Below are 23,810 nucleotides of genomic sequence, written 5' to 3'. Positions count from 1 at the left end.
GTACCTGTACTTCTGTAGCGTTTAGTATGGCGTGTAGAAAGAATCCAGTGCCATTACACCTTATCACATGAATAAAACTTAATATTGGAATAAGAAGTGCAGGGTTCTAGCCTCTCCAGAAAGCCATGCCCCTCTAACCTTGCTTTAATGTCCCAAGATGTGATTGGCTAGTTGCGGTAACTCGTGTCGTGTAAAGATATGCACTTTGCACATGCTCAAAAGGAGTTCTTGTTACTTGTAAGAAAACCGTAAGCCCCGGAAAGCAAGCTTATTATCTGAGACCTGCTCTGATTGCTCGCAGAATAACCCAGGTCCCATTTCCTTCATTACGAGTCAAAGAACCATACATAGCGTGGCCAGAAAACAGGGAGGGTGGAAAGCTAATGAAGCAGGAGCGCACTAGGACCCAGGACCCAGCCCTCCAGAGGCAAGAGTTTTTCGGCGCATACGCAGGACGCGGTCTGTTCTGTGTCTCTGTCTTCTGGATTCCTACCCCTCCTTCCTCACCCGATGATGATGAAGAGCATGCGTAGAGAACTCGGCGGGCGGCCGGCCTCGCTTTCCCTTAGTTCCTGTCACTTCCGAATGGAGGAGCCACCGCTTCCGGGTTAGGGCGTCTGTTACTGACTCTTGGCGTCAGAGGCGTCTCCTGTGGCCCCGGAAGCGGCTGCTCCGTCTCCTGGCGGAGCCCCCACCCTCCGCGCCCCTCACACCCTCCGCCCTCTTCCTCTGCGGGGGCAGTAGGACGAGGGACTCAGCCCCGAGGGAAGGGAGCGGCGGCGCCCGCCAGGCCCGTAAGTGGGGAGCGGGGTCCCGGGGTCCGGTCTCAGTGCCCCTCACAAGATTCCCCTTTCTCTTCGCAGGGGGACCCAGGAGTCCTGGCTACCGGTCCCGCCCACTCTCCCACCTGTGTGCCGCCCCTTCGGAGGGAACCCAGGTGTCGGCGCTGAGGTGTCGGGTCCAGTGTCTCCTGTTCCTCTCGCCCGCTTTCCCCGCCGGGTTGTCACTGGTCAAGGATGTGGTCCCAGCCTCTGCAACCTCCGTGGCACCAGCCCGGGTCTGCTGCTTTCCGGCAACTTTCTGCTGGGATTTAAAACGACGTGCAGTTTTAAAAAACAGCACAATCTCCCAGAGGTGTACCTCTTAAATCAGGTCAGGCTGTTCGTCCATCGAGCTCAGTGTTGTCTCCTCTGGCTGGCAGCAGCTCTATGGAGGGTCCCTGTCAGTGGTCTTTGCCACCACTCGACTCGTGACAGATGTCGGAGATTGAACCTGCAGCGTTTTGTTAGGCGGTGCACGTAGCTCTGCCTCTGAGCTGTGTTTGTCAGTTGGGTATCCTCCAGATGCTGTTGGACTTGGAACCCTCGGCATCCTTGACCATTGGTCATGTTGGCTGGGGATGATGGGAGCTGGAGTTCAGCAGGATCTGGAGGGCACTGTGTTCACCACTGATCTGTAAGCACTTAAGAGAGCCCTACTGGATTGCATCCAGTGCCCACCTGGTCAAGCATTCCATTGTGTTTTCACTTAGGCTGCAGTTGTGTACCCGTTTACTTGTGAGTAAGCCCTGTGGAACTCCATGGAGCTTCTGGGTGGGCATGTGTAGGGTTGTGCTGTCACTCTCCCCCCCCTTACTTTTTTTGGCTAAACCAAGAAATCTTTTGTGGATAATCTCAATTTAGAATATTGAAGATGGGATTTAATCCATACAAGACACTGACTCCATTAGCAGGTGGTTCCTCAGTCTCAGTTCAGCTAGAACCAGGAGGGGGGGTGTTGCACCCCATCTGAAGGATCAAGGATTGTTGCCAAATAAGTTCTACTCAATTGAAATTAATAAATCCTAGTTAACAATGTTCGTTATTTTCACTAGATCTACTGGAGTTGGATCCATTGCTGTTAAGCGGTCTCATGGTATAGAGTCTCATGGTACTTTTTATCTGCTTAGGTTACCCAGTTACACCCCTAATTGGATTTGGAGGACTTGGCATCAGTAATCTGTGCTCTGATATTTTAAAATTATTTATTAGGGTTGTTAAATATCAGGTGGGGATTCATGTTGTGTTTGCAAGGGTGCTTGAAGAGAAGATATAGCTGTTAGCTGCTTTGTTGTGAAAATTATGTAGTTTAGAATTGGTATTTGCTTTATTATGTGCTGTTTATATATTTTAAACTGTAAATTATTATTGCACTTATATCCCAGCTATGCCCTGTTTCCATGGTTGGAGGCTATATGCTACTGAGTAACAGTTATTGGAAACCACGTGTGGGGAATGTGCTTCCCGTAGGCATCTGATTGGCCACTATGAGAACAAGATGCTGGTTTAGATGGGCCTTTGGCCTGATACATCAGGGCTCTTCTTGTGTACACAAAAACGTTGTGCTCAAAGTACATGCAAATAAATTGCTTTGCCATTGACCTATGATCTTTCCTCTCTACATAAGCAGAGGGATGGCATTTTGGAAGGGTGTACAGAGACATATTGCACTGTGTATTCCCTGTTCTTAAGGCTCAGGGCACCCTGTGTTGTATCCAACTAAGTTATACTCAGAGAAGACCCACTGAAATGAATGCACTGAAGTTAGACATGTCCATCAATTTCAGTGGGTCTACTCTGAGCAGGACTAACGTTAGATACAGTTGCATGGTCAACTGTAGTGCCTTCTGTTGCCATCTGCTCCTAGAGAGGCTATTTGCATAGGAGGAGAAAAAACTGGTGGTTAAACCTGCACTCTACCACTAGCTCCTGATTCACATAGTCCTGCCTCTTCATCTGCACAACACCTTTCTAGAGTTTTATTTCTGTTCACATTCAAATGTGACAGAATATTGGGAGCTGGCTGCGCACCCCTTACCCACATCAGAAAGTAAGTAGGTAACACGCAATAATAAAATAGCCAGGAGATTGTGGCACCGGGTCAAGTCTCCACTGAGTTTTCTGTGTGAGGAGGAGCTCTAATTATCAAATTACCCTGATAAAAAGGCTCAACCATGAAAATAACTGCCAATTTTTATCAGTAAAAGACTCCGGGAGCTGTCAGGCGGACTTTCAAATCTCCCCTCCCTTTTGAAGCTACTTAAATCAAGTTTAAACTCCCCCATTGCAAAGCCCTTGAATCTCGCCTTCAATTTGCCCACCCCTGTTTTTAACACGCGACAGTCTCCACTCTCTGTGTTAGGAGCCTGTGATGGGACTTTTTGCTTTGAAGGAGGAAAGAAAGAGGCTCACAGCAACGGCTGGCCCACTGCCCAGTGTTCGGGACCAGACTCTCCTGTTGCATGCTCCTGAAACCACAGGGGCAACTAGCAGCTGTGATAAAAGTTGCAAGGGGCGATCATGTTAGTACAAGCCCGGTACATGGAAAAGCAATTCTGCAAAGGAATTAAGCATATGTTTTGTGTGTTGGTTGTCACACATATATTTCAATGAATGCTTGCTTGGAAAAGGTAGCAAATAAAGGCTTACCAGTATTTGTGATACCAGTGGAAACATACCCACAAGGCCATCACATTTGTTGTATGTACAAATTGGATATGGTTCCGTACATTAGTGTTTTGGGGTGTTCATTTTGTTGTATAAAGTTGCTGACATATGTTGGTTTTATGGCCAGTGGGTGGTATCAGGTGGTGCTATTAGTATTTCATTACTGGAAGGCAACATTAACCCCAGCAATTAATTAATTAAAGCCACAGATGTTGACTGATAAAAGTTAAAATCTCTAGAATGGCTTTTTTATTTTGTCAGTTTTGAATAAAAACTGGACTCCATTATCTCCAAAATTATGTTAGATTGACATGGGGGGGGGGGAATCGAAAGTGTAATTGATAGATAAATATTTGGGGTGGGGTGACAAAAACAAATTCAAAAGCATCCTAATGTGGCCAGTATAGTCAAGACTACCATTTGTCTACTGGTATGTTGTGAGTGTTCTTCAATGTTCCCCACATTTTAGCCTGCTCTCAAGTACTCTGTCGTCTTGCCTTCAGAGAAGAGGACAGTGTCTTCTCATGTTAGTCTAGAATTTTTTTGGAAGTTGTAGGAATCACCCTTGCTTCTTCCAGACATCTTCAAAATACTTTGTGAGCCAAGTGAAAGACCTTGTGCCTTTCTTTCTCTTCCTGCTGGTCCAGGAAATAGCACTCTCTCAGCCCAAGCTACCTCACAGGGTGGTTGTGAGGATATAATGGGAAGGGGGAGGTGTTGTATTCTGTCTTGAGCCCCTTGGAGGAAAGGTGGAATATTATAAATAAATGCAGCCAAGGCTAGGAGCATTTTCCCACACTCCTAGTTGGAGTCTCTGGGAAACATGGGAGAGTCAGTATGGCATAGCAGTGACAGTGCTGGAGAGCTTTGTATTCAAATGCCTGCTTGGCCTGGCCTACCTCACACTGTTGCTGTGAAGATAAAATGGACTAGTAGCCTGTATACATATTCACTGCCACTTTGAGGTTACTGGAGAAAGAGTGGGATGTAAATGCTGCTGCTGCTGCTGCTTCCTCTGAAAAAGGAGCCCTGAGAATCTTGCCTTTCACTTTTTAAAGGAAAGCCAAACTAGGAAAATAGGCATATGGCTTATAAGTAAATATATAGGCAGAAGCAGCCAAAAAGGAGGCTGAAGATGGTGCCTGAAGCAAGTCTCCTGTGAGCCTCAGCAGAGTGAGTAGGAGCTTTTAAAAAATAATACAAGACACACTCCCGGCAAACGAGCTTATATCTCAGCCAGATAAGGACTCCGGGAGTTGCTGGACCGCATTTTAAACATCCTCCCTTCCTTTGAGGCTCTTCGAAAGCCCCTTTGAAATCCCGCTGAAGCCTTCCAAAACAACTTGAGATTATCTAAAACTGCGGCTAATTACAACACTCCGAGATTCCTTCAAACAAAGCCTTCAAATATACAGGCAGAATAAAGTAACCCAAATCTAGTTCAGGGATGGTACTCACAAGACAGAGTTATAAAGAACTGGGAATTTCTCTTACACAAGCTGCATAAACGCCCCCAAGGAAAAAGCAGGCAAAAATCTTATACTGTACTATTTCAAACCAAAAGTAGATGATACAAGAAACATGGAGAGCCTGCACTCTCACAAATGGTCTGTCAACCGTACCTGGCATGGGAAGGATATGGAAGCAATATATATAAGTAGGTAGCTGAAGAAATCGTCACAACCCGGGGGAAACTGAATATGATTTTCTGGGTTCAGGGGATAGAGCTTTGACCTCTGCACGCAATCCCAACCCCCCAGCATTGCTTCTCACCTTGCCCTGTAGCTAGTTTTAAGCATGATGTGTTCAATAAGTTTGTGGATGGAAATTTGAATACAGTTCATACCTTGGTTCTCAAATGCCTTGTTACTCATATGTTTGGGCTCCCAAACGCCACAAACCCAGAAGTGAGTGTTTTGGTTTGCAGACGTTTTTTGGAAGCCGAACATCCAACGTGGCTTCCAATTAAGTGCAGGAAGCTCCTGCAGCCAGTCGGAAGCTGTGCCTTGGTTTTCGAACATTTTCCAAAGTTGAATGTACTTCCAGAATGGAAATTCGAAACCAAGGTACGACTGTAATTAGGACAGGTTGCAGGATTCCTTTTTTGTTTGGCACTGAGTTTTGCTCACCTCAGTGTGGTGATACACATGCAAAAACACACACAGTCTTGTCTTGGTAGTAGGGCCAGTGTCACTTGCCTAGCTGTTCATCGTCTTGCACCTGGAGCACCGTTAGTGTGAAATGGTGCTGGAGTCAGAAGCAGCATAGTTTTTTAGAGTGTTACCAGTGCGAGCCGTTTAATGCCTGTCCTTGTTTTCCGACCTAGATTCCACTATTTTCCACTGCAAGTGATTTTCAGAAAAGGTGTCTGGGCTTGGCTTGATTGTTTGCTGAACTCTTCAGCACATTTCTGGGCCAAAATTGCCAGGGAGAAACTGAGAGCACCCTCTCTCTGCTCTTCAGTGGTTTAGTATGGTGATGTCAGACAGCTTTCAAGCCAAGGTTTGTGTGTGTAATTTCCAAGTCAGGTGCTTTAAGTCATTGCTTCTCCTGCCCACAGATGTGCTGTCTAGCTCTTGCTTCAATGCAAGCTTTTCCCTTGGTATTGCGGGGATCCCTGTGTTGTGTACCTCGGTGTGTGAGGTCACCCTTCAGTGCAGCTGGTCTGATGCTTCAAACTGGAATTAAAGATTAAGTGATATCTCCTCTGAGGGACGTGTGAAGGCTAACCTGTTGCCCTCCAGATGTTGCTAGACTCCACCTCCCATCAGCCCCAGGGGTGACAGAAGTTTTTGTCCAGAAACATCTGGTGAGCCAGAAGTTCCCCACCCTTAATTTAAACAAGATAGAACTTGAAATAGCCATTCTTAGCCATTTGATACACCAGCACATGTATCAAAGGTGGTGTGGGGAATCTTTGGGTCTCCAGTTGTTGCTGAACTACAACTTGCATTACCCTGGGGCTGATGGAAGTTGTAGTCCAGCAACAGCTGGAGGGCTAAAACTTCACCAGTCCTGGATCAATGACTGCAGCTAGGGGTGTAACAAGGCAACAGTTTACCTTTTAGCCTGTGTTCATCACAAACAGCATGTTTTCCTTTCACTACAGTTCTATTTCTGCCAAATACTACATCATTCATCCTGCTGTCTGCTATTTAATGTAAGTTATGTAACTCTTTAGGTGTGTTATGTAACATACGTTAAATCAATCTTAAGGCAACGTCAAAATGTTAAAGTAATGAATTGCATATTTCTTATTGACTTTAAAAACTCAATGGTGATGATGTGAACAAATACCAATCATATTCTCTTGACTTACTTCAGTTCCCAACCACAGACAAATATGTGGACTGCAAATCCTTTTCTAATTCTATTGGTACTCTCTGTCATCCCTCGCTGCAAATGCTTTTACATTCTGTTCATTCGCACCAAGTTCACGTCTTGGAGCCTCCTTTGCACACAGAAGGTCTCATGACCAATCCCTGGTGTTTCATCTTAAAAGTAACTTGAGTAGCAGGTGTGGGAATGTAAGAAGAGCCAGTTAGATCAGGCCAACAGCCTATCTAGTCTAGCATCCTGTTCTCACAGTGGTCAGCTAGTAATAAATAATAATCACTTATTATTTATATGCCGCCCATCTGACTAGGTTGCCCCAACCACTCCGGGCAGCTTCAAACAAATTAAAGCACAATATGACATCAAACATTAAAAACTTCCCTGAACAGGGTTGTCTTTAGCTGTCTTCTAAAAGCCAGATAGTTGTTTATTTCCTTGACATCTGACGGGAGGACATTCCACAGGGCGGGCACGACTACCGAGAAGGCCCTCTGCCTGGTTCCTTGTAACCTCACTTTTCTCAGCGAGAGAACCACCAGAAGGCCTTCAGAGCTAGATATCAGTGTCCAGGCTGAATGATGTGGCTGAAGACTTCAGATATACTGAGCCGAGGCCATTTAGGGCTTTCAAGGTCAACACCAACACTTTGAATTGTGCTCAGAAACGTACAGGAAGCCAATGTAGATCCGTTAAGACTGGTGTTACATGGTCCTGGCGGTTGTTCACAGTCACAGTCTGGCAGCTGTGTTCTGGATAAGTTTCTTTTCCTAAGAACCTGGGGAGTCACTGCCAGTCAGAGCAGACTGTATTGGGCATAACAACTGTAAGGCAGCTTCATATATTCAAATCCATTGAAGCTCACTACATGATCCTTGACTGTTAATCGTGTGCTGGCATTGCCAAGCTTTTTTGAACAAGTTGGCACATTTTGAATTTTGGAAGAGTGCTGTGGATGCCAGTCACAAAATGGCTGCCGTAGGTAGCATGGCATAACATGAAGTAAAAGAGACAACCACCCCTGAAACTTTATGTTTACTATGGAAAGTCAGCTATTTTCTGCTGGTTTTGATTATGGAAATCATGCATTAGTGTGATACTGATTTCTCTCTCTCTCTCTCTCTCTCTCTCTCTCTCTCTCACACACACACACACACACACACAGATAGTGTTACTATCTAATAGCAACAGAGAGCATTCTGTAGTACTAATAAGAATGTACAAGGTGGCCATATCACACTATCATTATACAGTAATCACTTAGAAGATGCAGTACCTGCACATTTTGCCACATAACTTCCTTTTCTGGGAGAGATAGAGGCTGACCTCTTTTAAAAAATGAAAGCTTAAGACTCTGAGGAACCCAGGAAAACCTTTACAGGCACCTGGTCTAATGAGTATGACATGTAATTGGTAAACAGGAAGGTTACCAGCCACGATATACGGTAAATATCAAAATAAGTATTGTATGGGATTGTAAATGTGAGCCTTTGTGATGTACTAGCTAGACTTGAATGGGGAGACCTGGGCTTCTATCCAGCTCAGCCATGAGGCTTTCAGCCTAGCCTACCTTGCAGGTTATTTGTGAGGTCATACTGTGGGGGGTCCTACAAACACCACCATGCACTCTTCAAAAAGCAGGTCAGGATACTAATGTGATGGTAGTGATGGTGATATCCCAATGCCTTATCCGGTCCTGCCACTATGCACAATTTCATCCTGTTCTTGGTGGTTTAAACATAATTAAGCAAGCTGCCTCCTACACATTTAAATCAGACAAGATTCTCTCTCTCTCTCTTTGCAAACTGTTCCCATCCTGTACTGTTCAGTGCAATATCAGAATGAAAAATGACACTGCTTTGTCATCTGTTCCAATTGATATTGCACTCTTCACAGTGACAGCTGAAAAGGCCCACAGGTGCCATATAAAGAGGTGACCATGTTGTCATATTTCATTTAGGCGTCCCTCTGCAAAGCCATAATTACCTAATTAGGTTGTTAATTAGGAGATTAGCATTTCGCTATATTGATAGAATGCTCTTTGCAGGCGGGAGTCGAGAAACGGATTTGTCTGGCCTAATTTATAAGTGCTGCAATTTTCTCCCTCCCCCACCCCCCCCAAGCCAAATACTTATTTATTTGCTTAAAATATTGATGGGAGGATAACTCTGTTGATCTAAGGAGTTCCTTTATTGGCAAGCAAAGCTCCCACAAGATGGGGACAAGCAATAGAGGTAGGTGTGTGTATATATGTATGGGGTGGGGGGTGGGGTATATAATACCTGAGGTTGTGTGGTATTCCTTGATCCTCACACTCAGTAAATAAAGCATTGCAGTTTGACTGACTAGTTTGCTGTACACCTATGACAGCAAAAGTAGATTTTGGGCAGTCAACAAACCACAGCTGTTCAAATAGATTTATGGGACCCTGAACTCGCAAAAGATTCTTTGGGAGTTACAACACTGATCTGATTCAAAGAGTTAGTAAAAGTGATTAAGATGGGACCTGCTCACTTCCCCATCCCAAGCAAATGTGTTCAGTTGTAATTGTTTAGCCAATTGATTAAAAATCAAAGTTGACTCTAATATCTTCAGTGGTAGATTACAGTTTTTGAAAGACATCTATGCACAGGCATTTTTTCCTGCTTTACAATTTCTAAGGCTGTTTTCAAAAGTTTTCTTTTAAAACAAATGTATTAAATTGGTGACTTCCTTCCTCTCCCCCTCCCCTTCCTTCCTTCCTTCCTTCCTTCCTTCCTTCCTTCCTTTCTCTGTCTCTCAGATACAGTGGTGCCCCGCAAGACGAATGCCTCGCAAGACGGAAAACTCGCTAGACGAAAGAGTTTTCCGTTTTGGAGGTGCTTCGCAAAACGAATTTCCTATGGGCTTGCTTCGCAAGACGACAATGTCTTGCGAGTTCCTGCTGGTTTTTTTCCCTTCCCCCCCTTTTGCTAAGCCGCTAAGCCGCTTATCAGCTGATCCGATCAGCAGATAAGCCGCTAAAAGCCGCTAATAGCGCTAATCCGCTAATCCGTCAATGGGCTTGCTTCGCAAGACGAAAAAACCGCTAGACGAAGAGAATCACAGAACGGATTCTTTTCGTCTTGCGAGGCACCACTGTATGTAGGAGTTGGAACATAGTGAGGGGGCATAACTCAGTTTTGCATGGAGAAAGTCCCAGGTTCAAGTCATAGCATCTTCAGTTAGAAAAAAATCTTAGGGGAAAGGGTTGAGAAAGACCCTCCTCTCCCTGAAACCTCTGAGAGTCACTGCTCTGGTAGACAAAACTGGACTATCTGAACCAGTGGTCTGACTTGGGATAATGCTCAAGCTCAACAGTTCTTTTAAGTAGGTAGTCTGTAACTAATTCCTATAATTGCACAATTTGTCTCATCCCTTGCTCTGATGTGTTTACATTTCTCCCTCTTGTTCACCTCTCTCAGATATGGAGGATTCTTCTCTAGTACAAACATTTTTGTTGTTATTTATTTCTCTCCTTTCCTCCAAGGAGCCCAAGGTGGCATACATGATACTATTTCTCCCAGTTTGATATTCACAACAACCCTGTGTGGTAGGTTATGCTGACTGGCCCTAGGCCACCTAGTGAGTTTCTTGGCTAAGCAGGGATTTCAACCCAGGTCTCTTAGGTTCTAATCTGATACTCCAGCCGCTATACCACCACTATGCCATCATTCATTGTTTAGAAACATAAGGCATTTCTATGTGGCTTACAACATTTGGAAACAGACAAAATCAGAAAAAATAGCAATGCATTTCAATCAAGCCACCCAATAGCCCATAAAAAACCTAAGAAAACAGCAGCAAAACACACCACCAATAGTCTTCATAGCTATTAGTCATGATAGCGACATACTCCTTCCAGCATCTGACACAGTCTACCACTGAATATCAGCTTTTGGGGAGTGGATGATTCTTGACAGGGAGATACTCCTCTCTTACCACCCATGTTCTAATAGCCAGCGCTACATTTTCAGCTTTGTACTAATTGACAGCCAGGCATTCATTTGTTTTGTTTATTAAGGAATTTTTGCCCCAAGTCTCACTGATCCTGAAGGCAAGCCAAATGACAAGTATAAAAGGCAGGCTGTGTTGGGAGAGAGCTTGTATTTGGCTGCTGAACTGAGCTAGTTTCTGTGTAGTTCTTACAACAACTCAGTCAATTTTATTCTCCCCACATTTCAGATGGGGGAGGGCAGGCACTGAGGCCTCTAGAGAGAGTGGCTTGCTGAAGTCCTCTTGGTGAGGTGAAATTTGCACGCAGCGCTGCTTTGCTCTTAACCACTGACTGCATTCACACATGACACTAAAGCCATGCTTTGAGCCATCTCACAAATGTGCAAACGAGGTTTGTTTGCTTTCCAGCCTCACTTGCCTCATGCTGTTATTGTACTTTCATGAGCACCAGTGATGGGTGCTGTTGGTTTTATACATAGCACTAAGCTATAGCTTAAAGCTTGTCATGATTCACAAGCCAATAATAAACCATATTTCCACATTGTGGTTTGCTGGTAGAAAACAAAGCTTCATTAGTCTGCTGGGCTGGGCTTGACTGTTCAGACAAACCATAGTTAAGCTAAACAAACCATTGCTTAGCATTATCACACTACTTTTGCTCTTCAACTGCCACTCTGTTTTGTATTCATTCTTGGTCATGTGATTAACACTGAAGGCACTGATGTAAAACCACAAACCTGTATTTAAAAGGAGGTCAAAATAAAAATAAAAAATTCTTCCAGTAGCACCTTAAAGACCAACTAAGTTAGTTCTTGGTATGAGCTTTCGTGTGCATGCACACTTCTTCAGATACTAACTTCAGATAACTAACTTAGTTGGTCTTTAAGGTGCTACTGGAAGAAAAAAATGTTTTATTTTGACTATGGCAGATCAACACGGCTACCTATCTTTAAAAGGAGGTGTTCCATATCCAGAATTGGTACCCTTTAACTTACATAAACGTGTTTTGTTCTCCTTGCCTGCTGTGTTTTTGAGATTGTGATAATTGTGTTGTGCTCACGTGACACTTCTTTCAAAACTGATGCATGTATAAAGAAAAGTACATATCCCTCCCCACAAAAAAATATAATGGGAAGCCATTCTTTACTAATGGCCCAGCAGATACAGCTGGATCCAGATTTACTTTCTTTGAACACATGGGACCAGAGGCTACAATTTGAAGAGAAATAAAGGGAGGAAAGGAATTATTTTTCAGATTCCAATTTACTGTTTGTAGTCAACCAGCTTTTGATTGTGTCCACCCGCAACACTCGTATAATGTCACAAAGCTTCTGTCTTTGTGATGATGCAGTCATTGATAACTTCCATTCCCCAAAAACAAATTGCTGGTGCAACATAGGTTCAGGCAGGGCTGCTATTATTATTATTATTATTATTATTATTATTATTATTATTATTGGTGCTATGGATCACTTCCCCTCCCAGTGCTTAAATATCAAAGTTTTTGTCTGATGAAAGTTCCAAAATAAAAATAAAAGGGCTGCCTTACTGGGTCAGACCAAACTAGCCTGGCTTTGTATCAGACAACATAGCCAAGGCACCACAAGGCAGGGCATGATTTAGTTACATAGTAATTTGCAGATTTATAAACCACTTCATAACCAAATATTATCAATGCAGTGTAAAAAGATAAAATACAAAATACCCCATAGGCTCATTTAACTAAAGACAACAAAACCATATATGCAGTTGAACAGTTATTATTTGTGCTGGTCCCGGGGTTGGGGGAGGTTTACCTTGCAGCGTGGTCTAAGTCCGGTCCTAGGTCGAGGGTAAGGAGGCTGTCCGTCAGGGGCGAAGCGAGGTCCAAAGCGAGGAGTCGGGTGTGGTCAGGAACTCAGGAGGCAACCTCACCTTCCATTGACAGGGCTGGGAGAGGAGCACCTGCAGGCAATGGGTCCTCAATCACCTCCGGAGCCAGAGCGGATTCAGCTGGTGTCTGCTCCTGAGGATCCGGCACAGGTGAGGGCCCTTCACATTCAAGCCCCTACCCCAGCTCAGCCGGCCCTGGAGGCGGGGACTCATGTGCAGGCTGGGATTCCTCAGGTTCAGCCTCTGAATCAGATTCCCAGGCCATCACATTATTCCATAAAATGACTGGATCACAATTCAGGGAAAGCTTTCTTAAGCAAGCAGAGAAATTGTGCTCAATAGCCTCCTAAATATCAAGACACTGGGCCCTTGTCTATTTTTAGTTCATAACTAATTCTAGAAGGCTACAGCTGCAACACTAAAAGCCCTGTCTCTGTTATTACGATTAACTATATTTGTTAGTCAGTTTTCTTCCAAAGTAACCTAAAGACTTACACTAAAACCAATAAAAACCACAATAAAAGTATGAAATCACAGCAATACAGAAAAAAGGCTAAAAACCACAACTAAATAAAATTCTCACTAAAAAAGATCTCAGTGCCACCCTTCAAATTAAGAGCCAAAATTCTGGGAAAAGAGAAAAGTATTTGCTTGTTGCCTAAAGCTGAATGAAGATGGTACCAGGTGTGCCTCCCTGGGAAGAGCATTCTACATGCAGGGGGTGGGGTGGGTGCCACCCACTGGACGTCCCATAGAGGGGTAACACGAAGAAGTGCTCTAGGTCATGATTGCAGGGTCCTTGTCAATTTGTATCGGGTCCCAGAGTCTTGAACCACTTAAGACTTTATAGGTCAAAACCAGCATTTTGAACTGAGCTTGGAAACTAAAACCACTTTTGGGGCATGTGGTTCTAACAATGCCCCACCTGAGGAGCACAGTTGCAGGGAAGGGATAATGATGGGAGGCAGTCTCATAGGTTGGTGGACATCTTCTGTTTGTTTTGTCCTAAACATCTGGTAAGCAGAGGTGGGCTGCATATCCATCTGACTATCAAGGCTGAATAGTTTTGTTTTTGTCCCCTTGACTCCCTTGCAGCTGAAAGAAAGCCAAGCTATTTGTGAGAAACCTCGCAAGGAAGCCCAGAGCCGTTAAGCATCCTGAAGTCGGGGTTCAGCATGGAAAGATTAAGATAAATAAATAAATAAGCCGCTGCATCTGCCGTTAACATGTTGTTAACTCCCTCGGCAGACATTAAATCATTTTCAAGTACAATAATAGTGTGGGAGGTAAATTAACTAACCATTAACAATCTTATAAATACACAATTAACATACCAGCATTTATATGACATATTGATGGGGCAGCAGTAATTTTTGATGGGGAGTTTGGCGGTTTGTTTTATTTTATTTTCCCCATTCCTGGCCTTTGAGGTGCTTTAGACTTTATTGAAGTTCTCAGTGCCGGCAAAAGCTGAGCAGGTAGCGCCTCCCCCCCCCCCCCAAAAAAAAAATTCTCTTATCTCAAAATGGCAACACAGGGAGGGCTGCCTGCCTGTGCTGACTGGACATAGCTTCTCCATTCTCAGGCCACATTGATGTGAATGGTTAACTTAAGTGTCCTGAATTCTTTATTATTAAGGCTGGTGATTTGGAAGGGAGTTGGCGAAGATAGGAAGCTGCCTCTCTGCCTTTCACTAAGTCACAATATGTGACACCATTGGTAAAGCATCTGCACTTGCTGCCCGTCTGCTATCATCACTATGGTGGAAACCTGGTGAAGGAGGTCTGACTAATGCAGTCCATGCATTCGTAACCTTGAGGCTGGATTACTGTAATGCACCCTATGTGAGACTGCTGTTGGAATGGCTCCAGAAGATCCAGCTGGTGCAAAATGCGGTGACCAGACTGCTTGTGGCTAATGTGTCACCATTGTTTGTCATATAATCAAAGAATTGTAGAGTTGGAAGGAATCCCAAGAGTCATCTAGCTCAACCCCCTGCAATGCAAGAAACTCAACTAAAGCTTCCATGACAGTTGGCCATGCAGTGTCTGCTTAAAAACCTCCAAGGAAGGAGAATCCACCACCTTCTAAGGTAGTCTGTTCCACCGTCAAACACCTCTTACTTTCAGAAAGTTCTTCCCATCAGTTCCAGCATCCTTTTCTCACAGTGGCCAACCAGATGTCCTGATGGGAAGCCCAAAAGCAGGACCTTAGTGCAAAAGCACTCTCCTCACTTGTGATTCCCAGCAACTTGTGTTTAGAGGGTAACTGCTTCCTACAATGGAGGCTGAACATAGTCATTGTGGCTATGTACAGTCATTGTCCACAGTAGTTAGATGGAACGTGCATGTTCAAAGGGAACATACTTATGAATGCCAAACAGCCAATGAGACATTTGCCTTCATGCCACGCTTGGAAAGCTCTGCAGAGGCATCTGGCTGGTCAGGACTGGCAACTGAATGCCAGAGTAGGTAATTCTTCATTCTGCTGGACTGCTCTTACAATAATGATTTGCCTGAAACAATTCCTTTATTTTAAAGGTTTGTAACCTTTTAAAAAATAGCATGAAGTTAATAGGAAATGCTGCATTCTGATCCTGGTTTGGTACCCTGGCTTGTTAATGAACTGCTTCTTTTACAAACCAAAGTTTCTCCAAAATCAGGCAAAACAAGGAGCAAGATAGGAAAAGACTCTTTAAAACTCCACCCCTTGCATGTGAGCCAGACTGGTATCAGCTCATGCTTGTAAGGACAAATTGTGGTTTGCTCTTACGTCTGAACTAGGCTTGTCTCCTTTAAAAACAAAACACAGACTTTCATTTATCAGCAGCTCTTCCTCTTCCTTCCTCTTCCAAATCAGGAGGAGATAGCGAAGAGCCTGTGAGTCTGTAAAAATCCAATTCAGCTTTTCTACTTGAACGGCTCTGGTGTCTGTGTCTATAGAGTAGACTTGTCACCCTTGAAATAAGGTGCTTTCAATAGCTTCCATCCACTTAATACAAATATTCATGCTGTAGTCACAGTGCTAGGTCTGCCAGGCCCAGCAGGGGTTTGCCAGGCACTTGGGTCTCTGGGGGATTTAGGTGCACCGGGTGGGAAATGGTGTGTGGCTTTGCAGTCCCCAGTATGAGCCTGCTTTCCAGTGTCTCTTCCACACACACGCGACTGCTTCCATTTTTTTACAACTGCTCAATTTATAAGTTGCTTGCTTCGTTGATAAAGTGTGTATCTCAGCGGAGCCAAAGTTCTTTCATTTTCAGTATCTTTCATAGAATTATTTCCTCTTTCTGAAAACACTGCTTGAGGGATTGATTTATAAGTGTGAGAATTGGGAAATAGGGAGCATTATATGTCCTGTTACATTGTGTATGTGTAATTGTGTATCCTAGCAATTCTGGGTGTATGATTTTAATTTTTGGCATTTTTTTCACAGTTGCTAAATAACTTGGACACCCCCTTGTATTTTGTATAATGCTGCACTTTTTACAGCTTAGGGTAATGTTTTGTTCTAGCCTAGCTAATTGTGTTAAGTGGCCAAGGAGCAATGAAGAGCATGGGAGCTCTAGTCCCTCAATGACTGGAAATCGTCAGCTACCCGACTGGTTTCTGACACTTCAGGGTACAGACTCAGAAACATACATGTTCATGATCATAAGGTCTAGAACCTTGGGAGAGAAAAGAGCTTTGATATTCTCAAGAAGTTGAGTTCTCCATCCGGCACCACGTTCTGCATTTTTGTGTTTCTATACCCCCGTAGAACCATGGGCATAAACAGCCAACCCTGTGAGCCCTCCTAGGAACTAAGACATCCATCTGGCTTGTGGGCTTCCCAACAGTATCTGGTTGCCCACTGTTGATACTGGATTAGATTTGTCATTGGCCTGATACAGTAGGTGTCTTCTTATGTTCTTTCTCCACAGTAGAGGGTAGTATGCCTCTGAATTCCAGTTGCTGGGAATCTAAAGCACTGGTGTGCTCAGATCCTGCCTATGTGCTTCTGAATAGCCTCTGGGGGGCCACTGTGAGAACAGGATGCTGGAATACTTGGGCCTTTAACCTGATCCAGCATCCAGGCTCTACCTCATTTCCAAGCTGGTGTAGCCCTTTTCAGCTTTTAATACATGGGATGGGATGGGTCTCCAGAGGTGTCAAAGTGCTACAACTCCAGTTGAACACGTGCAGTGGGTAGCCCTGAGAGTCTTCCAAGCCTGACATTAAACATCTGTGAGAGCTATCGAATCTGCCCTGGGACACCATCCCTCTCTTTAAGTTAAAGCCCCTTCACTGAGCGAGGGAAGCTGGAGTGCACATTCAGAATTCGGGAAGGAAAAGCTTATTGAATCACAACTCCTTCATTTCTGGACCTAATTAGGCAGAGCATGCATGGGGGACTGGGGATTGCTTTCCTTCTTCAGGGGAGTCTTTGGTGGATGAAGAAATACTGCTGAGTTTGTCACTGCACTAGCAGGCTTTTCTTCCCCTTTCTCTCATGGTTTCGGTGCCAGCTTAACAGCAATAAGTCATGGAAGGTGGGAGCAGATGGTGTGAACAGTGGAGCTTGGAAAGAGAGGCAAGGGAGAGAGAAGATTCCTGGGTAGCAAGTTGAGAACACAGTGTGAGGTTTGGGTGTCAGGCTGGCAAGCGCTGAGTAAGTGTCAGGTTGGGGTTTTTTTGTGGCAGCTCTCTTTCTCTTTCTCTTCTGTTCCCTGTCTGCACTAGAGAGCTGCTGCCAGTCAGTGTTAGCAGTACTGAGCTAGGTGGACCCAATGGTCTGACTGCATTCACCTGTGTTACCACACCTTGAAAAGGATATTGCAGGGCTGGAAAACCAAAATGATTAAGGAGTTGGAGCAACTCCCCCAGGAGGAACAGCTGCAAGATTCAGGATTTTTTAGTTTAGAAAAACAAGTGAGTAAGAGAAGATGTGATAGAGGTCTATAAAATAATGCACAGTATGGAGAAAATGGATAGAGAGAAGTTTTTCTCCCACTCATAATGCTAGAAATTGAAACCATCTAAAAAGGTTGAATGTTAAAAGATTCAGGAGTGACATAAGAAAGCACTTCTTCATGCAAAGTTAAACTATGGGATTTGCTCCCACAAGATGTAATAATGGCCACCAGTGTACATGGATGGCTTTAAAAGGAGATTAGGCAAACTCATGGAGGATGGTGTGAACAGCCACAGTAGCTGTGTTCTACCTCCACAAGCTTGCGAGGAATCACAAGGGGGGAGATTGCTGTTGCACTCAGGTCCTGCTTGTGGCTTCCTATAGGTGCCTAGTTGGCCACTGCCAGAAGGGGATTCTGGTTGTAGATGGACTTTTGGTCTGATCCAGAAGGGCTCTTCTTATGTTATAACCCTCCATGAATAGAACCTGGGCATATCCCTTGGTTTTCTCTAAAGTTCTGTGTGTGTGTTGTGTTTCCCAGGTAGAAAGGTTTACAATTCAGCATGGAGCAAAGAAGATAGTAGAAGGCGGAAGACCTTGGGATGCAGGATGGCTTTCTTGGACAATCCAACCATTATCCTGGCTCACATCCGACAGTCACATGTGACCAGCGATGACACAGGGATGTGTGAACTGGTCCTGATTGACCACGATGTCGACCTGGAGAAATTCCAGCCCACTTCGGCCAATGGGGACAACAGCTCAGAAACGCAGGGCAGCAATGGCGAGTCTCAGGGTTACGTATACTCCCAGTCGGTCGACATTACCTCAAGTTGGGACTTCGGTATTAGAAGGCGATCAAATACAGGTGAGTGGGATAATCTTGGGAACTCTGGTGGCTTCAGCTAGGAATTGCTTGGTTTATAGAAGGAACCCAGTATAGGAGGCATCATGTAACCTGACCACTAAAACACAATTATTACTGCAATGCACTCTGTGTGGGGCTGCCCTTGGACCTGTTCCAGAAGTTTCAGCCAGTGACCAGACTGCTGGTGGGGGCACATGGCTGACAACATGTGACACTTTTGTTAAAACATACATAATGGCTGCCTGTCTACTGAGCCAAGTTCAGATTCATTGTATTCTTTTACAAAGTCCTGAATGGTTTAGGTCTAGGTTATCTCTGAGGCCACTAAAACCCTTGTATCCCAGCTCAATCACTGAGCATCGTTTGTCATCTTTCTGAATTGGTGAGACTTACTTGACATCAACACAAAACCAGTGCCATCAGTCCAGTCTGTGGGAATACTCTGCTGATAGAAATTCAGCAGACATCTGCTTTAACTTTAAAACATTTTATGATAATTCTTCTCTGCCACCAGGGTTATGCAGACAATACATCTTCTGCAGTAGCTGGTGGACTATGATTTTAAATTTATATGTGTTTTTTCTTGCATTATATATGTAGTTGTTGTAGACTTTTTTGATATTGTTTTTGAAATTTGCAGTATACAAGTATATTTATTTATTAATAAATAAATAAATGTAGCTCAGTGGTAGAGCACCAGTTTTCCATCTGGAAGGCCACAGGTTCAATCCATTCCATTTCCCAGGTAAAAGGATAATGCATTAGGTAATGGGAAACACCTCCAGCTGAGACCTTTGAGTGCTGTTGACAGCTGCCCAGAGAGTAGATTCTACTTAACTGGATGGATATAGAGTCTGACCTTACCAGGACTATAGAACCTGGAACTTTTGCCTCTTTGTGCAGTTGCCCCGTGTAAACATAAGAACCCTGCTGAATCAAACCAAATGGTCATCATCTAGCACTCTGTCCTCACAATGGCCTACCAGAGGCCCACAGGCATGACAAAAGGGCAATAATACTCTCCCCACTTGCAGTCCCCAGCTGCTGCTACATAACTGGCTTGGATACTAGCTGGAATGCAACTATCAAGTAGCCAATATGGTGCCCTTGCTGGACACTGCTGGACTGCTATTCACATCAGCTTGACCAGTGGGCAGGGGTGATGGGAACTGTGGTTCAACAACACCTGGAGGGCACCACCATGTTGGCCATCCTGGCTGCTGTATTCTCCTTGAATTGTCTCATCTTCCTTTAAAGCCATCCAAGTTGGCAGCCATCTGGCAGCCATAGTTAAACTATATACCATAACACGCACAGACATTTCCCCTTACTTTCTAGGAGGAAAAAAGTGAGTGTTATGGTGCAAAAAATACGGTAATTTGCTCCCACAAATTGTATCATATCTTGTGAGAGTGAATTCCCCTAGTTTAGCTATGTAATAATAATAATAATAATAATAAATTTTATTTATATCCCGCCCTCCCCAGCCGAAGCCGGGCTCAGGGCGGCTAACAACACTAAAATAGTGCAACATTATAAAAACATCATAAGAATTAATTAAAATCAGAATTGATGGCAACCATAAACTAAAGTATTGTAAGGATTGCCAAAGGAGGGAGTCAGGCTGTGCCCTAACCAAAGGCCTGGTGGAACAGCTCTGTCTTGCAGGCCCTGCGGAAAGATGTCAAGTCCTGCAGGGCCCTTGTCTCTTGTGACAGAGCGTTCCACCAGGTTGGAGCCGCAGCCGAAAAAGCCCTGGCTCTAGTTGAGGCCAGCCTAACCTCTCTGAGGCCTGGGACCTTCAAGATGTTTTTATTTGAGGACCGTAAGTTCCTCTGTGGGGCATACCAGGAGAGGCGGTCCCGTAGATACGAGGGTCCTAGGCCGTATAGGGCTTTGAAGGTTAAAACCAGCACCTTAAACCTGATCCTGTACTCCACCGGGAGCCAGTGCAGCTGGTATAGCACCGGATGAATGTGATCTCGCAGCGAGGACCCCGTAAGGAGTCTCGCTGCGGCATTCTGCACCCGCTGGAGTTTCTGGGTCAGTCTCAAGGGCAGCCCCACGTAGAGCGAGTTACAATAATCCAGTCTGGAGGTGACCGTCGCATGGATCACAGTGGCTAGGTCAGGGCGAGAGAGGTAAGGGGCCAACTGCTTAGCTTGGCGGAGATGAAAAAATGCCGCCTTTGTTATAGCTGTAATCTGCGCCTCCATAGAGAGGGAGGTATCGAAGATTACACCCAAACTCTTGACGGACGGTGCTGGCACTAATTGCACCCCCGCAAGAGATGGGAGTTGCCCCCTCAATCCCATATCGTCCCGTCCCAGCCAGAGGACCTCTGTCTTCGAAGGATTTAACTTCAACCGGCTCCCACGTAACCATCCAGCCACAGCTTCCAAGCATCTGATCAGTGTGTCTGGGGCCGAGTCAGGATGGCCATCCATCAACAGATAGAGTTGGGTGTCATCAGCATACTGATGGCAGCCCAGCCCAAAACTCCGGACAAGCTGGGCGAGGGGGCGCATAAAAATGTTAAAAAGCATCGGGGAGAGAATCGCACCCTGAGGCACTCCACACACCAAGGAGTGGCGGGATGACAGTTCCCCCCCAAGCACCACCCTCTGTCCCCGACCAGAGAGAAACGAGCGCAGCCATTGAAGGACTGTGCCCTGGATCCCCACGTCGGCGAGGCGGTGGTCCAGAAGTTCGTGATCGACCATGTCGAAAGCTGCTGACAGATCTAGAAGAATCAGCAGCCCCGACCCGCCTCGATCCAGCTGTCTACGAAGATCATCTGTTAGGGCGACCAGAGCCGTCTCGGTCCCATGACCAGCGCGGAAGCCGGACTGGAATGGATCCAGAGCCGATGTTTCATCCAGAAACCTACCAAGCTGTTCAGCAACCGCTCTCTCAATCACCTTACCCAGGAATGGAAGATTCGAAACTGGGCGGTAATTGGATAGATCTAAGGGATCTAATAATGTTTTCTTTAAGAGCGGACGCACCACTGCCTCCTTCAGTTCCCCTGGGAATGTCCCGGTGCCAAGGGACAAATTGATGATATCCCCCAGGGGGGCCCGCACCTCGTCTGGACATTCTCTAATCAGCCAAGACGGGCACGGGTCGAGAGGACAAGTGGTGGGCTTTCCAGCTCGGAGGAGTCTGTCCACATCGGCTGGGGATATCCGGTCAAAGTGGTCCAGTACTGGACCCGAGGACAGTCGAGGGGCCTCCAGTTCCTTTATTGTATCCAAATTGGCAGGGAGGTCATGGCGGAGCGACAGGACCTTCTCCGCAAAAAAGCTCGCAAATGCCTCACAGCTGTGTGTCGAATTGTTATTTAAATTTGGCTGTCCTTCGAGGGACGTTAAAGACCGAATTATACTAAATAATTGTGCCGGGCGAGAGCTAGCGGATGCAATGGAGGCCGAGAAGTAAGACTTCTTAGCGGCCTTCACTGCCATCTCGTAGGTTTTCATAAAAACCCTATAAGATGTTCTTGAGGCTCCGTCACGGGCACCCCGCCATACTCGCTCTAGCCGTCTGAGGTCCCGCTTCATTTTCCGGAGCTCCTCAGTAAACCAGGGAGCCCGGTTTCTGCGGGGTCGCAGAGGGCGCTTAGGTGCGATCTCATCGATGGCTGCCAGGAGCTGGGTATTCCAGCCCTCAACAAGCTCAGTCAATGAGTCGCCAGGGGGAGAAAGGTCCCGCAAGGCTTGGCGGAATCTATCAGGGTCCATCAGCCTCCGCGGGCGAGCCCAAATCGGCTCACCACCTAAGCAGGGTGGGGGTGGAACATCAGTCCTGGCTTTCATAGCATAGTGATCAGACCATGGCACCTTCATCGAAGGAAACATGATCACATCTATACCAGCGCCAAAGATCAGATCCAGCGTGTGGCCTGCTTGATGTGTGGGGCCCGAAACAAACTGGGAGAGCCCTAGTGTCGCCATGGAAGACACCAGGTCCAGAGCCTGTGAGGAGGGAGTGGCATCAGCATGGATGTTGAAGTCCCCCAATACCAATAGGTTAGGGAACTCCAAGGCCCAGCCGGCCACCGCCTCCAGCAGGCCTGACAGGGTGGCTGCTGGTGCGCTAGGTGGCCGGTACACCAGCCAGACAGCCAAGTTCACCTCGGAGCCCCACACTAGGCCAACACATTCAATGCCGGGGATCGATGGCGGTGGTAGAGCCCTGAAAGAACAATCTTCCCGGATTAATAATGCCACCCCTCCCCCCCCGGCCCACAGTCCGTGACTGGTGGAGGACGGACAAACCCGGGGGCGCCATCTCTCGTAAGGTAACAGTTACCCCTTCGCGCACCCAGGTCTCCGTCACACAAGCCAGGTCGACCCCCTGCGAGATGATGAAATCTCGCAGGGTGGCGGTTTTGTTGCCTATAGACCTGGCATTGCACAACACCAGTGACGGAGGTGAGTAATCCTTTCTCACCCTACCCTCGTCTCTCGGGATGGGGTGCAGATTGGAAGGGGTACGGAATCTACATTCCGTGATTCATTTTGTCTGTTTGAAATTACCCAGCCCTCAAGTGCACGGGATGCCTGCAAGCTCCAGTATTATGAGAATGACTACAGTATATGGTGGTTAAAATTCTGGAATGATCAAAGTACAGTGGTACCTTGGGTTACATACGCTCCAGGTTACAGACTCCGCTAACCCAGAAATATTACCTCAGGTTAAGAACTTTGCTTCAGGATGAGAACAGAAATTGTGCTCCGGCGGCGCAGCAGCAGCAGCGGCATTAGCAGGAGGCCCCATTAGCTAAAGTGGTGCTTCAGGTTAAGAACAGTTTCAGGTTAAGAACAGACCTCCGAAATGAATTAAGTACTTAACCCGAGGTACCACTGTATCTGAAATTATCATTTATTTCATTTCCATTCATTGTAATAACTTATACTTCTTAATATTACAAAATCTCTAAGCCAGTGGTTCACAATTGGTCGTCTGCAGACCACAAGGGGTCCACGTAATCCATCCAGGGGACTGTCACATAAGAAAAACTACCACAGACATACCAAAATTTTCAAAAGCAGAGGGTCCATGGCTTGACTTTTGAAAAAATGAGTGGTATTCTGTACTTAGTTAATTGGTTACCACTACTCTAAGCAGTTCATATGAATTGCAATCATAAAATCACGAGCAGAAAGTCAGTACGTAGTATCAAAATATAACAAGAGTCCAGTAAAAAATGAAACAAAGCTTTAAAACAGGAAAAACTGAAATTGTGCCTGTGGTTTGTTGCAGTGTTTTGAAGAAAAGATATAATGACCTATTTTGAAACCTTAAACTGTGGTTTATCTAAACTTGCTTTTTAAAAAAAATCAGCTTCACAATCCATGTATTTGCAGGGGGAACATAGTTCT

General features: G+C 45.4%; 2 protein-coding genes across 12 annotated transcripts in view; one reads left to right on the top strand and one right to left on the bottom strand.

The window, feature by feature from the left end:
* The window catches only part of PBX3 (PBX homeobox 3), a 240,123-nt gene extending 238,995 nt beyond the window's left edge, over positions 1 to 1,128 (bottom strand). The window contains exon 1 of one of the 2 annotated variants that reach the window (XM_082207747.1): positions 908 to 1,128. The gene's annotated coding sequence lies outside the window, so the exon portion shown is untranslated. Of the gene's footprint in view, positions 1 to 507; positions 529 to 907 lie in introns of those variants that run through there. The other variant, XM_082207753.1, reaches the window with a different exon arrangement.
* Positions 627 to 23,810, top strand: part of MAPKAP1 (MAPK associated protein 1) — a 199,567-nt gene continuing 176,383 nt past the window's right edge. For 4 of the 10 annotated variants that reach the window (XM_082207704.1, XM_082207705.1, XM_082207710.1 and 1 more), the window contains exons 1-2: positions 629 to 794; positions 18,097 to 18,423. In XM_082207704.1, the coding sequence (XP_082063830.1) occupies positions 18,165 to 18,423 (259 nt within the window). In that variant the 5' untranslated portion in view covers positions 629 to 794; positions 18,097 to 18,164. Of the gene's footprint in view, positions 795 to 18,096; positions 18,424 to 23,810 lie in introns of all 10 variants that reach the window. The other 6 variants (XM_082207708.1, XM_082207706.1, XR_014215512.1 and 3 more) reach the window with 3 other exon arrangements.

The sequence above is a fragment of the Podarcis vaucheri genome (assembly GCF_965113315.1).
Source record: "Podarcis vaucheri genome assembly, chromosome: Z".
Classification (NCBI taxonomy): Eukaryota; Metazoa; Chordata; class Lepidosauria; order Squamata; family Lacertidae; genus Podarcis; species Podarcis vaucheri.
This window is presented reverse-complemented; position numbering and strand designations above follow the sequence as displayed.